The sequence below is a fragment of the Telmatherina bonti genome, assembly GCF_933228915.1.
Source record: "Telmatherina bonti genome assembly, chromosome: 7".
Classification (NCBI taxonomy): domain Eukaryota; kingdom Metazoa; phylum Chordata; class Actinopteri; order Atheriniformes; family Telmatherinidae; genus Telmatherina; species Telmatherina bonti.
Window position 1 is genome coordinate 20,554,467 of NC_136625.1, and position 16,447 is coordinate 20,570,913.

At 38.0% G+C, this 16,447-nt stretch overlaps 1 protein-coding gene across 4 annotated transcripts in view; it reads left to right on the plus strand.

Annotated features, from left to right (window-relative positions):
- adgrl2b.1 (adhesion G protein-coupled receptor L2b, tandem duplicate 1) overlaps positions 1-16,447 on the plus strand; it is a 99,064-nt gene that overhangs the window by 49,762 nt on the left and 32,855 nt on the right. For all 4 annotated transcript variants that reach the window (XM_079244039.1, XM_079244040.1, XM_079244041.1 and 1 more), the window contains exons 6-9: positions 4,780-5,082; positions 7,759-7,859; positions 9,312-9,497; positions 15,801-15,984. In XM_079244039.1, coding sequence (XP_079100165.1) covers positions 4,780-5,082; positions 7,759-7,859; positions 9,312-9,497; positions 15,801-15,984 — 774 coding nt within the window. The remainder of the gene's footprint in view (positions 1-4,779; positions 5,083-7,758; positions 7,860-9,311; positions 9,498-15,800; positions 15,985-16,447) is intronic.

Sequence of the window (16,447 nt, forward strand, 5' to 3'; positions counted from 1 at the left end):
AAGGAGTCAGGGGATTTGGAAGAACCCTAATGGTTTTGCTTGCTGTATTATGGAAGGAAACTCTTTAGTGGGCCTCATAGGTGTACATGACACAGAGTTTTAGTGTTTTGCTCCGAGTATATTTTTGTCACCACATATATCTTCCTGTCTGCATGAATGTGTCTTATGGTGAGCTGCTTTGCCATCTCCTTTCGACACATACGGTCTACTTGTGACTGCTACGCCTGCTCCTCCATGGTATACAGTTTCAAGCTTCATAAATTACCCCACACAGACAAGCTATGTTGGGCTGAGTTTTTCTTGTCTATTGCGCTTAAAAGAACAAGTGTCAATAAAGCTGTCAGCCCTATGACAATTCCATTACAACTTTTTTTTTTTTTCCCCTCATTTTACAAGGATAATGACACATTCTTTAGCATCAAATTAGAGACCACACATAAATTGTCTTGTGGCTCTTTACCTTCCAAGTTCTTGTCACATAAGCAGAGCAGCATGAGTGAATATAAACAGCCTGATGTAAAATTCATGTCTTGAGGGATTTGTTTCTCTGTCATTAATTATCAGCGTGTTCTCCAGGTAAAGAGGCAAAAGACCAACTGCAGCTGAGCTCTTATCCTCTAAGACAGCCTTGTTATTTAGTCAAGCTGAACCAAATCACACATGGCTTTATAAAGAAGTACGACATGTAGTTTACATGAAGTCGCACCATGTCTCCCCTATCTGAGCCCAGGTGGGCAGCAGTAGGAGTTAGCTTTATATTTACCACATCATACAGCTGTTAAATTACACACATGCACACACTACATAAATTTAGTAATGTTCAAAAAAACAAGAAAAAAAACAACAATTGGAGGATGACAGGACATGTGTTCATGATGTCATTTAGCTTCAAACTGATGATGAGGATGATTTCCTGTCAGCTGCATGAGTTTGTTTATTAAAGAATGGTTAACCAAGAGCTTAACTGATTAGTTTGGTAAGTGATTTATCTTCAAAACTGAAAGCAATTAAAGCAGCTTGATTTGACAGCAAGTTGTCATTCTCCTTCCCTAAATGGTCAGTATTAGGCAGCTTATGATCCATTTACTATGATCAGTCTTACTTCTCTGACTGCGTCTTTTGAATAAAAAAAGGGTCTAAATAAACAACAAAAATACCTGCTCTATTTGTATAGGCTATAAAAGCAAGGCCAACAGAATATACAGACCTCTCATCATTTGATTAGGGTCTAATAATTTGTCATCTTCCTCTTCTATGCATGAATGACTCAAGGGTGCTATAAAGTAATGAAACTAATTCTGCTTCATTGTTTCGATTCGTGATTGATCTTGCAGGACAATCTCCCTTCCCCTAAGCTTTGTTTTAATTTGCTCTGTTTTGACACTGGTCACAGTCATTTTTCAATTGCTCAATCTCAAACTCTCCCATTATTTACAAGAGGTATTATTCAACATATGGCAACAGTATGCCTTTGGTGTCAGATTTCCCATAAAGAGTGACTTCACTGCCTCTTGAGAGAAATGGTAGCTAATTGGTGCAGCCCTCTCTTGGATGAGTGCTATCAGAGGACACGAGTCTTTTACTGGAGGGGAATTTGCTCTTTGCAATCAAAATAAAATTGTAGCACACATGGTGCAGAGGCTTCAGAATAAGCTACAGAAGCACTGCCATTTGAACACATTTGAACACACTGGTAGAAAGGAGACGTGTGCATATTTAATGCTTTTGATGCAACCCACTCTGGTTTTAAACCCAAGACATAATGACTACAAACATCCACAAAGATGCTATCTTGTCTTTGATTATGACTGCTTCTTTTATTAAAAATGAAAATGATGATGAACAAAAAGAGACCATTACCATTTATTTAAAAGCGTGTTCAAATATTTGTTCTGTCATCTAGTGATCTAGTGTTGTCAGAGATGTTGCTTTAGGGAGGATAATACATGAAAATGTCTTTATTATAGACTAGATATACTAGATATAATAAAGTTAATATAGTAACACCAAAGCTGAATATTAAGTCAAACTGTTGATTAACAAACTGAATCCCTCTAACAAATATTTGTGACTAAACAGGCAACAATATAAATGTAAATAAATAAATAAAATATTACCATCATTTGTTATAATATTATAATGGCCAGTGAGCGCCCCGATTGGCATAAGGGAATGCTTTTCTAGTGAATGACTTAAGGTAAGATATTAAAATGTAGGGGAAAAAAATTGGATAAAATAAATAAGAATGTTCAAGCCTTTGAAGAAAAAATGGTTTCCATGCACAAATAGGAAACTAATTAACAAAATACATCTTCAGGGGCAGGAAATGTGTATATTTCTTTCAAATGAGCTGATTTGCAATCAAATACAATAGTTTAAAAGTGACTTGCTGAGATTCTCAGGCTTCAGGGAAATCCCTGCACATTTATTTTGAAAGGACCGCTTAGACGCTCTTTTGTAAATCAACATGTTTAATTATGTAAAAGCATTTCAAGAAAATGTTTGAATTTATACTAAGAATTTGAATTTGACTACATCAGTTTTTATATATTAAATCTGACACACACAAACACACACAGACGCATCTATCTATCTATCTATCTATCTATCTATCTATCTATCTATCTATCTATCTATCTATCTATCTTTTTACATATGTATATATATATATATATGTATATATATGTATATATATGTATATATATATATATATGTATATATATGTGTGTATATATATATATATATATATATATATATACATATATATATATATATATATATATATATATATATATATATATATATATATATATATATATATATATATATATATATGTATGTATAAGTTGATAAGTAGACCAAAAAAATATTTGTATATGGCTCATTACCTATAGTCTTAAAAGGATAGTGTATACAGAAGACAGAAATGTGTTATTTTCTGCATAATTTTTAGGTTCTCACCTAAAAAGGACATGAAAAACGACAAAGTGCAGTAGAAAGAATTGAAAATCAACAATTTGCCCCTTTTGAACATTTGTACAGATATATGTGATAATTGAGTTGAAGAGATGCGGTCTCAGGACTCGGTTAATCAGGCGATGCACACACGTTCCAGACTGATGCACATTAGGGTTTATATCTGCCTGCGGAAAAGCAGAAATTTGCTCAGGTATGGAGAGGTTTAATATTTTGAAACCTAATTACACATGCCCTTGTATTGCATTATGTGTGTCAATTGAATAAACCAAGTCAACTTATGAATCTTTTCACTTTTCCTGAGTCAATGAAAAAAGTTCTCCTCCATTACATAATATATTTAAAACTTTCTTTTTCCTTTAATGTAGCATAATTGTATTATTGTAACCTCTAAGATGTTGGTTTGTTTAGGAATACATAAAAGATACCTTTAAAAAAAAGATATCAGGTTCTTCTCAAAGATTACAAGATGCACAGTAGCTATCAGTTGTGTTGCCATCCTGTGAGTGTGTCGGTGACAAGCACACTGAATTACTGTAATGTAATTAGGCAGGGCTGCTGTCTGAGGGAAAAAGGTCACTACCTAAAATGTCACGATTCAGCCACACTGTCGTGTTATTTATTTTTATCTTTAGTCAATGTCACAGAACACTAGTCCATCACTCCCTCAGCTGTGGCCTCCTGCTCTCATCGACAGACATGAGTTTAGTAATAAACTAAAATATTTTACCTGAAAAAGGGCAACCTTCCCCCACAGACCCGCTGATTAGGATGAAACATGAAATGTCGGCATTGTCACCATTCTCTCTCAGGAAATGGAGCTAGGTGTCTGATGATGGAGTGTCAGATAGCATGATATTACATTTTCCCAGAAGTACCCAGGGAACCTCACGGCAACACTATAGTGCCTTTCACATTGGCAGACCCCATTGTGGGAAGCTGCTTTTATCTCAAAATACAATCAGGGGGCTGTGGGTGAAAACCTATGGTCATTCATGCACGAGACAAGTAGTCTTTGATATCCTTGTAGGCACATGCACACATCCATAGAAACACTCTGTGTTTTTTTTTTTTCTTTTATCCATATTGGCTATTCATACTATATTAAATTTATGGATTTCCCATTTCTGCTTTCATTTCCTAGTTATCTCCAGGCACTATGCAGTAGATATCAATCTGTGTGTAGGCAGTGATTTTAGGCAGGAACACACACCTGAGTAATAGAGCATACAAGCACACTTGCATGTGTGTATTCGCATGGATTTGCTTGGTAGGCGTGGACTGAATACAGTAGAATTGCATTATTGCTGATGTATGGTTTTCGCTGGGGGCCGTGTAGTTCTCCTTCCACACACACTGACTTTATCAAAGGGGAATAGATGAACAAGGCAAGGAAAAGGGTAAAAAGCAGAAATGATTTTTCTTTATTCTTGACATTTAATAGGTGCAGAACTGAGTCTGCCGGGGGTCAAATCACTACCATGTGTGAGAGGGTCCTTCTGCTATTGGTTGTCTTACGTATCGGCTTTTATTGGCTTAAGCAAACGAGAAATAGCAATCGGAAAAAATGCCTGGATTGAGATGATTTTGTTTTGTTAGTAAAAAGGATAGCGGTGGAGTTACAAGTGAATTCTCCACAATCCTTTTATTTCTGGGACTGATGTTCAGCAGTAACTCTACCACCACCAACAAACCACAGGATTCACAACTGTTGCAGGTCCCCCACTGACAGAAACAGCAGGACTTTATGACAAGGATATTTTTGACTCGATAGCTAACAAGTTTACCACTGTCTCACTTTAGTGCCAACCATTGAGGATATCTCTGTCTCATCGTCTACATCTAAGACCACTGCAGTCTTCACCACTACCACCAATGTACCCATGCTGAAGGGACACGGTGACACAACTGTTGCAGGAGCAGATCCAAGAGATGGAAGAGATCCATCTGAAGACATCCGTAGCTCAGGAACGGCTGAACCTACCATACTTGAGCTGCCTCCAACACCCAGACGCTTCTGTGAGGCGACCAGGAGGAGAGCCATTGACTGGCCCCAGACTCACACTGGGATCTCTGTTGAAAGACCCTGCCCCAAAGGGACCAAAGGTAAGTTTTGATAAACAATGTCAATTATTTTCTGTGTAGATCACATTCACATCAGTACAAGCCTTTTCTGGTTATATGAAAAGAAGCTGTATGTAAAACTTTACAACTGAAGCTTAAAAAATGGCTTAAAAAAGTCCAGAATATGAGTATATGCCATATTGCCTTGCATGATCTTATAGGAATGCCATGGGTATTCCATTACCCACATTTACAACCATTGTAATCTGGAGAAGAGAAGAGTTGTTTTTCCTGCAGTGGGCTGTCTCAGTTCTGTTCTCCATGCTGGCTGCTGGTTGCCTGGGACCTGGAGTCCCTTGCTTCTGAATTTTGGCAGGAGCATGGTTGGATGTACACGATCACTCAACATAGCTTACCCCTATTGTTTACTACACTTTCACACAACTACACTCCGCCACACAGACACACATGCAGAAACTCACCCTCACACATACTTGTTGCTTTTTTGTTCTTTGTTGGTCATGGTGCAGTTTTTCTTCTCACAGGTACTCCTGATGGTTGTCTGTAGTGTTTTCTTAGAAGTCCAACGGTGTTGACTGTTTCTTCACAAGTGTAGCAGCTGGCTGTTTAGTTTTTCTGTTGGACGTTTGATTGCAGTTCTTGTGGTTTGTTTTCCACCTTTTAGTTTTCTTTCTCTCTTTATCTTTTTCTCTTCGCATTTCTCTATCCACGTCTTTCCTTCTGCTGTTTCATTAGTGCAGTCCAGTGGTTATAAGGCAAGAAACTGCTGAACCAACAAGAAACATGTTAATCAAATAATATAAAAAGTACCAGGGACTACCTCTCTTGGCTGGCCGGGTAATGCCTCGGTATCCCCTCAGACAAAGTGGCAAATATGGCCAGGGAGAGAGGAATCCCTGCTTAGGCAGCCGCCCCTGTGACCTGACCATGGACATAGGAAATAGGATGGATGGATGGATGCACAGCTAGTCTACAGCCATGCAATACTCTGTAAAGTAGCTACAGAGCTACAAGATTATTTAGTTTACTTTAATTCAGTAGTTTAACACTCTGCCCACTTGTGCCTCTAAACGTTTCTAGTCAACAAATATTTTTTAATCCATAAGCAAACAAAATTGTGTCCCAAATCTCAAAACATTTTAATTTATGAGCTTTAAATTTGCTAGCAGGCATACATTTAAGCTGTTACCATGTGTATCTGCTTTTGCCCAATTTGAGTGCTGCTAAGTTAACAGCCTTTAGGCTTTAAGTTTAGTCAACAAATGTGAAAATGAGCAACATTTTGTCATCTCACTTTAAACAAAAATGCTAAAATAAGTCATATTAATGTCAAGTTACTACCTTCAAAGCTTAATTACAGTACAAGCATTCGAGCAATATTTTTCATGACAGTGCCTCTTCCTCTCAAAGGTTTACACTAAATTTAAGTTGAATACAACTGAATCCATTTCATAATATGATGTAATCCAGTGCAACTTTGCCCCAAGCTACAACCTCAGAAGTTGAGGTTTTTTTCTTTATTCAGAAATATAAATAAAGAATTCTGATATTAATTTACCAATGAAGTCATATTTACGTATAAGTTGAAATCAAATGTTTATTTATTTATTTTTTATTTCATACTGAAATTTTGAAATAACTTAATTGAGCCTGAATAGATATCTAGAACAATCAAGGGGAGCAGTGTAGAGTAAAAATAATAATAAGTAAAGCTCCCGAGGGCCAGATAAAATGTTTTAAGGTTGACCCTTTTTGTGTTTAAGTCGATGTAATTTCATCTTTATGTATTTAAACTATGTCGTCCATTTTTCAGCTTGATGGCATGTGATTAAAAACCATATAGGATCATCAAACTTCTCCCCCATCCCTATTCCCTCCCCAAAAGAAAAGAAAAACAGTGCTGTTGCAGTTTCCGTTTGGAAATCTATTTTCTGTTGTAATGAATGTGTAAAGCAAGCCAAGGCAAGTTTATGTCTACAGCACAATTCAACAACAGGGTTATTCAAAGTGCGGAAGCACATGAGAAAATAATGGAGGTGATGGATAATTTATTTTCTGATGTGAAAGCTCTTCTGAGGTAGTTAAGGTTATAAAACAATCTACTTAGTGCAGTTGAAAACTCGACTGAAAATGTTCCAAGTCAGCAGTAAGGGAAATATTTTGGTGATGTGGATATGTGGGTTTATCTGACAATGATGCTGCCGCTGTGATCTTGCTGAAATTACCTTTGTAACCCGTCACAGTATCTACCATTACTGGGAAAAAAATAAAGGAGGGCTGCTGGAGAATGAAACTAAGACAGACCATGTTGAGAGAGACGAGGGAGTGTTTTATTTTGTGCTGTTGCTGTTATGAGTGCAGCGGGGTGTAAGCTGAAGTAGTGACTTGTTTTCAGAGTTAAAGAGCATAAGAGATGTGTAAAAATTTTTTAAAAGTGTCAGTCTATCGGTGGGGGAAGGGGAGAGATATTTATTCAGTCTGCTGTTATTGTTTCCTGTCAGTTACTTCAACATATTGCACCAAATTTCTTTTGGTAAAACTTTTCTACACTCTTTCTTTTATTTACATTTATTTTCTTGCTCTAGACGATCTGTATTTTAAAAAAAAAAAAAAAAACAAAAAAAAAAACACAGCAGGAACATCTGATCAGGATTTAGGCTCCATTTAACTATTGTTCTGTTTTTTATGGTTCCGCAGGCATCGCCACTTTCCTCTGCACTGTGGCGGGGACATGGTGCTCCAAAGGGCCAGACCTCAGCAACTGCACCTCCCACTGGGTGACTCAGGTGGCACAAAAGGTAAAAGGAGAGTTTGCCAAATACAATATAGAGCTGCAGACAAACATGTAACACAACCACAATCAAACATCTACTGTATGTGCAGCAGTTGACCCCTCTGCTTGCTTGAATAATTTCCTGAACAGGTCAAGTGTAGTCATCATGAAAAATCTTCTTTTCCAAGGGGAGCTAAAACCATGTGGCAGCACAAAAACGAAAACGTGCTATCTAAAACATCAAGAGTAAATGCTGGAGCTGCAGTGTGCCTCTGAGAATCAAAGAGCCTAGGCTTTTTTTCCTCAGTGCCTTGGTGCTTTGAAGTCGTGCAGGTAGAAATGTAGATGTACAGATAAGAGCTTCAGTAGCCTGAATGCACAATAATGCAAGAGAAACACAAACCTACTGCAAGGGAGAAATTGTTGTTACTCTTGACGACAAAAAAAAAAAAGCCCAAAAAAACATCAAATGAAAATAGATAAAAAGAAAAATAAAACATCCACAAACCACAACAGATTTAGGCAGGGTTTCTGGAAAAATGTAGAAATTTGTGATAGAACTGCTGTGACCTGATTTTAAACACTTCTCACCTAGCAACAACAAAAATTTAGTATTGCTCCAAAAGCTATGCACACTACATTAATGTGTATACTTTTTGTCCTGTAAGAAGGTTCTATTTGATATTGTCCCTAAAGGCAAAGCACGATGAACAAACAGGGCAATTTGAATAAATATTTAAAAAAAATATTTTTGAACAGGTTAAGCTGCATCCATGCCCTACATAAAAAAAACTACTATTATATAATGCTGTTTAAAGGCTCAATACTTTTCCTTTTTTAGCCTTTTTATGTATGTGACAAGCATAGGAAAGATTTTCTTTTTTTTTTTTTTTTAAATGTTCTTCATTCCTTTATTAATAAACTCCCTTATTTATTATATTTGGTCCTGCATAATTTAACTCACTGGATTGACAGCAGCAGTACCAATACTACTACAGGTAGAAATTTTGTCTGTTGTAGTAAAGCTCCTGTATCACATTTCTTAAAGCACTGAATTATGATGCGGAAGGATCGAACATTTTTCCCACCTCAGTGCACGTTTTGCCTCACTTTCTCCAATACAAATGGTTTGCACAGCTCCAGCAAAACAATCACCGCAAAGATTAATTCACTTCTTGTCACGTATCTGAAATGTGTATGGAGTTTGACAGAGGGTCAGTGCTCAGTTAAAGTAGGTTACTGATCACTGAAGGCAGCTTTGGATGATTCCACGCTGGTTTATTTTCTCAGTACTTCTCTTAAAACTGTGGGTCACTGAAGCTTCTGCTTTCTGAGCAAACCACGTCGCAGTGGATTTGGAAGTATGTTCCATAAATTATTCAGGTGGATGTTACATAACCATCGTCTTGGGCCTGCATCACCAACACCTCCTTGACGCCTCCCTTGTTTTTTTTTTTTCCCCTGGTGCTGTTTTTAGATCCGAAGTGGCGAAAATGCTGCTAATTTAGCCAACGAGCTGGCTCGCCACACTCAGGGTCCAGTGTTTGCCGGAGACGTCAGCTCTTCCGTGCGTCTAATGGAGCAGCTCGTGGACATCCTGGATGCTCAGCTACAGGAACTCAGACCCAATGAAAAGGACTCGGCCGGACGCAGTTTCAACAAGGTGCTGTGAAAATCCTCTCTGGCTTGTTGTAGCCTGTCATTAAACTTTGTTCCTCTTCAGGCTCGAAGTCAGCATTATGGCAGACATTTATTAGCAGGATGCGTACAAGAAAAAACAGAGCGACCTGTGCACTCACTCATATGTGAACATTTACTGTCTTTCACACACACACACACAGTCTCAGGTGAGGGGGATAGGGGAAGCAGGTCTAGCCTCGAGGGTACATTCATTCCTTCACTGCTCCTGGGCAATTACAGGCGTTTTGAAAAACAGGCTCACCTGGCAGCTCCACCTTATCAGAGCTAATGGCCACAAGCCCCCCCAACAACACAGAATAACTCTTCAGTGCTGACAAGAGCAAAACTGCTCCCTCCTGGAGCTTCCGCAGACGCCCATTGAGAAAAGAGTGGGTTTAAGACATAGCTACTCCTCTCAGCTGCTAGCAGTCCCATGGAGAGATGAGTGACAGTTTGATAAATTACATTGTTATTCAGGCTATGGAGACAGTATAGCTGCTCTGTAAGCAAGGTGATTTTCACCAAAGTGACATCCATAGTTTGTGTCCATATGTTCAGACAGCAAGCACGATTATTATTGGGGTTTAGAGCGAGCCAGACTTTTGTGATATTCCACTGCAGCACTGCAGAGTGCTGCAGTGGACCTAAAGGGGAAAAAAACAGTGGAACCGAGAGCTTTCTGATTTTCACTGATTTAACTTCTGCAGCGATGTGAACGTGTATCCAGTGACATCACTGCTTTATTTTGTTACAGCTGCAGCGACACACACTTCTCTCCAGAGGCAAAACAGATGGCGATGAAAAACTGCTTCTCGTCAGCTATTGAGTTACTCCTGAAGCAGTTTTTTTTTTTTTTTTTTGTTTTGACTCAGAAGCTGAATCATTCAACTGTCCTTCTTTTTAAGTAGTCCTACCCTTGTGATATTAAAACCCAATATTTGCACCTTTAAAAAAAAAAAAAAAACCTACATTCATGGCAAATCCCAAATAAGGCCCAGTCAGAAAACCAGCTTGCACTTGGGATGTGGCGGCTCAAAGTAAAACATCACAATGAAATACAAGAAATAATTTAGGAACAGTTTGACATTTCACAAAAAAATATAGTGAACCAGATTTCACAAAACACATCAGCATTGTAACAGAATAACAGTGGTAACTAAAGAGAAAACAAAATGCAAAAGAAAGTAGGTATGGATCATCATCAAGCTGTAATATTAGTGTTTTAATTCTCTTAATGAATTATGAAAAAATATAAATAACTGAAAATAAAATTAAATAAAACAAAATAGCATTTATAAAATGCCTGAAGGGAAATTATAATAGTATACTGGGAATTAAATAGAAAAGTATATTGCGTGGCAGAGCTTTGATGAGTTGAAGTTGCTTTCTGAGGTTAAGTACACATTGTTTTTTCCTCCATTATTACAGCTTCATAATCCAAAAAAAGTTACATTTACAAAAAAAAGAATCAGGTTATAGAGAAGCATAAAACGCAAAGAGAACAGCTGTGTGATTTCTAAAATACTGCTTTTCTGTAATACTTTCAGTGGTTTGTTTTTTTTCATTTATTTTTTCTTCTATTGTGCTTTAAATGTTATATTTTGCCTCCCATCGTTACCATAGGTTGTTCTTATTCCCTGGGCTAATTGTTTTTGATATGGAAATCTGATAAAAAAAAAAATTAAAAAAAAAACATTTAATCTGCCTTTTTCTGCAGTTCTGTCATAGCTCCAACAAGTGGCTTATTTAATACAAAGAAGTGAACAAAAGGTTATCAAAAGAGCTAGCACTATATTATCTTCCCCGTGACAAGAAATGCAGATGACCTCATCCCAGATTATTTATCTTTTCAGTGTATTTTAAAGCATCACTAATGGGAAGCATCAGAATCCAATCTCAGCATTTTTTCCCCTCCTACTCTCTGTGCATTTCTCATCTCTTTGTTCCACTTGTACTTGATCCATATTCATAGGACTCAAACAGTGTTAACATCTTCTGCAAAGCTTTTTGGAGCTGTCACATTATTTTAAGGTTGTAGTTTACAGACCCTGTGCCTTTCCTTCTTTTCCTTAATTCTGTAATTGACACTAAGTTGCATGATTTAATGCTTCCTCTTTTCTTACCATCTTTCTCAAAAATCTGTCTCTTATGCTTGATCCTCTTGTTGTGTGGAAAAGCTTCAAAAAAGAGAGAAGACATGCCGAGCGTACATGAAGGTATAACTGCCAGGCTTTTCCTGTTGCTTTTTTTCCCCCTCTTTTCTTCCTATACACCCCGATCCCTAACGTTTGGCTCTCAGCATGCACCATTGTCTGTCTCTGTGCCTTTGGTTGTCTGCGTGTTAGATGACCTGCTTGTACAAAATATAGCTGCTTCATCGTCTGTCTTTGCTGTCTGCTCTCCTGTCATTCTGTCCATCTGAGGATGCCTCTGTCAATATCACTCTGTTTTTGTCCCATTTTCCTCTCCTCAGTGTCCCATCACTTGTACATCTTTCTGTCATTTTTCTCCCTCCCCCACTATTTCACTCTTCCCATCACTCTTGTTGGCTCTTTGCACGTTGTGTGAATAATTGCCTTCCCACGGTTGTAATTGCACCTCCCTGTCAGCCAGGAGTGTGATCAAAGTGGCAGTGTGCTCAATTGTCACTTGCGTACATGCTACAATCTCCAGTCTCCCCTGTCCCCACAGCAAAGAAGAAAAATATTTCCTCTCCAGCTGCAGTTGTTTCATCTGAGGGATTAATTCCTGAGCCCATTAATATGTTTGTGTTTCACTTGGATTTTGATTTTTTTTTTTCTTCCATGGTAGTTTATCTTTTGGGGGGTAGGCTCTGCTGAAAGACAAGGGCATGACGTAAACATAGGGGAGAAGATGGCTTGCACAGATTAAAACCAATCTTCGTGTTTGGTGTATTACTCACTGGCCTGTGGAACTCAAAGTTTTACTTGATGTCTTGGTTTGCTGTAAGAAAAAGGTTGTACATTACCCTCTGCTCATTTCGAAATGCCCTTTTAGCTACATTGGCAGCAGAAGGTGGCATGGGATTGTTTGTCGACCAGCGGTTTAATCATTCTGCTCAACATCTGCTGAGTGGATTGGCACGTAGTGTGGCTCTGACTTTTCTTCATACCTACAGGCTGTGTTGTTGCTACTTTGGTCTAACTTATTCCGTACCTCAATGTATGTTTGAGTGTTTCAGAGTCTTAACATTGTGGGCATTTAGCTTCCAAATTGTTTGCAAAATCAGAGAAATGAGAGAATCCATCTTGCCATCTTTTGTTGCCAAGGCATGGAGGTTCTGCAATGGAGCTCTGAGTGGGTTTTAGAGAACAGATACTTAAAATGATTGTTTAAAGCTTACAGAATTAGTTTGATCACAACTGGAGTCATTTTGGAATGGAAAGAAAGAATGAAGACTTTCGTTGTTGGAAAAAGATTTTATTTAATCATGGTTGAACTGGATTTACCGACTGCTTTTACCAGCAGTTTATTATTGTATTAAGTTCTTCATTTAATTACTGCCTCCCACCTGGGAGGCAGTAATTAAATAGGGGTATGACCTCTTCTCAACCATAGTTGATCACTTTGCCTCCAGTACATGTTCTATATGCACCCGTCTTGTCACTATCTAACATGAAGTACTGTCCTAGTTGTTCATACTGCAGCAGGCTAACCTCCCTCCCAACACCACCACCACTGCCTCGCAAAATCCAGATGGTGTTGTTCATTGCAACTGCGTTTCTGGTCTCAAAGGTTCACTGTAACTCAGTTCATTCTTAAACTAGTTTCATGACATTTTAGATTACATTAGGTTAGATTAGGCTGATACTTTATTAATCACAAGGGGAATTTAGTGTGCTCTACTGCTCACAAACTCACAAACAGGATATCAAACTCATTCCCTTAGTAGGTAAAACTATACAAGTACTCAAACACTCAATTCCCAGATTAATAAATACTAAAAAGCACATTGAAAACTCAGTAAATAGTGACAAAATCATGTTTCTTGCAAACAGAAAATCTGAAGTCATTCTGATTGACATTTGAAATTCTAGACCTTTTTTTCCCTCTGAACTTTGCGTGTACTCAGATCTGATGGGATTTATTTGATATTCCAACATTTGGGAATTCTTCCAAATATATGTAATTCTGTACCTCTCAGTTGCAAAATATTGTACAAAATTTTTTTTACAAAAAACGTCTATGTCAGCGGTGTTAAAGAGGACCCTGAAACACACACAAAAAGCCTCATGCAGGCTTTCTACTCATACTGGTACCTTGTGCACATCTGCAGGCTGGACACATGATTGCACCAACAAGTTTCAAACATGGTTTAAATCTTTCTTTTCATCTTAAGTAGTTGTTGCTGTTAAGAAGGTTGTTTTGGCACAGAGGTTTATACATCATTTATTACCCATGAGTGACAAGTATCTAGGTTTTATAGCTCTACTGCTGGTGCATGCATGTCTCAAATAAGTCACAAAATGTAATGGCACACCTGTCAACATCTGCACCATTAAGAAAGTCTGCTCCATAAGTTATTAGCCTTTTATGGAGTGTAACTACAGATGTGCAAAAAGTTGTCAGTTGAATTGTTGTGATGCTAAAGAGAAATCCCTTTTTTTAACTTGTGATTTGCTTTTTGTTTGCAGATGTAATGGCAAATCACAGCATATCCACAGATGTATTATTTCTCTATATTAACTATTTATACCAATTGCACTGCACATCTGCAATATGTTGTTGTACAGGATTATCTTCTTCTGCTTATATAGTTGGAGCAGCTTGAATGTTCAGGGAGTTCTCAGCGTTGCTCCAGCTATAGTCAAACCACCGCAGCTCCCCTACTTGCACCCCTTGTGGTTTGTAAACTGACCTCCACCAAGGCGAGAATTAAAGCAGATTTAGTCAGGAAACACATTCTTTCTTTTCAGCACAAATTAGATACAGAAGGGGTTTTTTTTCCCTCACGTTTGGATTCCATGACTTTTCTGTGGATGACTTACCTGTGGGTTTAGGGAGACCATTTAGTGTCCATAATTGCCTCCACTCTCTGTCCTGCTATTTTTCTCTTGTTCACATATAACAAACATATTTATTGTGGTCAAAGTCACATCACATAGTCTTCAGGTTGTCTGCAAGGTCAGGGCCACGGAGATTGATTTTTGTGTTGGAACCAAGATATGAAGACACACTTTGAGCTCCGTGTCTGGATACAGTCATTGCTGTGGTTTCTGTTAAACTCTGTGGTTTAATGCTGTGGTTAATCAAATATCAGTGCAGACTGTGGTTGATGCACTTTGTTTTTTAGTCCAGGCTAATCCTTACAGTGGTCAATTAGTGTTTTGGATAATCACAGCTGTGACTAATTGGAGCAGTGAACGGTTGTTTGTTGTGGTTAATTATCATCATTGTGGTGGGTCTTACTGCGGTTAATGGCACCTATGGTTAAATTGTCACTCTGAGTTATCATACTGAGTACTGCTCCAGATCTTCGTTCAACTGTCTATTTTTGTGAGATTTTATGAAGTCAGTCATGTTGTTTCTTAATTTTGTTGGTCTGGAGTCATGAACTCACCCGCCAGGGTCAAAGGAAACTCTTGTTTTATCAACATATGATACTTGTGTTGGTTTGGTGGAATGTTTTGCTTACTTATGGCTTATCAGAAACCAGGAAATTAAAGGATTGCCTTTAAAAACAAGCAGAAATTTTCCCCCTATTTTGACATAGACTAGTACTTTGGACATGGATTTCATGATAATGCCCCCTTTCCTCCAGGAGAATACTATCAACAGATCCTGTTATGGAAACAAAAGCATTGTGTTGGAAAAATGAGTATTGTCCATGAGGGCGATTGTTCATTTTTGAAAATGGTCGTTTGAAATGAACAATTGAGAATGCAGCATTGTAGGCAGCTTCATTTAGGGGAAAAAATATACTTTTTTTTTTCCTTTTTATTCTCCAAGCGTGTTGGTATTTAATAAAGAAGTTGATTCATAAAAGAATTAATTAGATTATAGCTGTTTTTTTGGTAAAGAGAATAATAAATAACACTCACTAAATCATTTATTGTCATTATTATTTTAACTATCCTTGATGAGCTTTCATGTTTGAAGTCAGAGTGATCTTTATATTTCAGTTTCAGTCTTTGGTATTGTCACTGTTGGCCATTCATGTCATTTTTTATCATTTTCTTCCCAGTCCCCACCACTTTCTTATTAAACTTAAGTTATGATGGGAGGGGACAGCGAACTGACATTTCTCTCGTCTCCATGGATACAGGCAATCGTGGACACTGTTGACAACCTCCTGAGGCCGGAAGCGCTGAAATCTTGGAAAGACATGAATTCCACAGAACAAACGCATGCTGCCACAATGCTCCTGGATACCCTGGAGGAAGGGGCGTTTGTCCTTGCAGAAAACCTGATTGAACCTGCGATTGTAAAAGTGCCTGCAGAGAATATCAGTAAGTTCATGTAAAACAGAGATAACCACATGTGCTCAACTGTCAGTCAGGTTTTATGATGCTGCTGATTTTTTTTTCCCTTCTTGACTGCGCTCTGCAGGATGGCTAGCTCTGCATATGCATACATGCAGACCATCATGAAGAAGAGAGCTTAAAAAAAATAGGCACTTCTTATCATGGAAATAAAAACAGTGTATGATTTGACTTAAAACACAGCTTTAGAAATAGAACAAAAAGAAGATGAAGAAATTAGTCCTGACAGGCAGTCTACTAGTGACACAGTCTCAGTCATTTTAGCCAGCTTTGTGGCATGAACTGTCATGTTTCCACTCATAGCTCTTTGTTGCTATGGTTATGGCTTCTCACTCACTCTTTTTGTCTTATACCTCATTGATTTTTAATCTTTCATTGTAAAGTCACCTCATTGAACATGTGCTGGAAGATGAACTGTCCAGACCTCTGG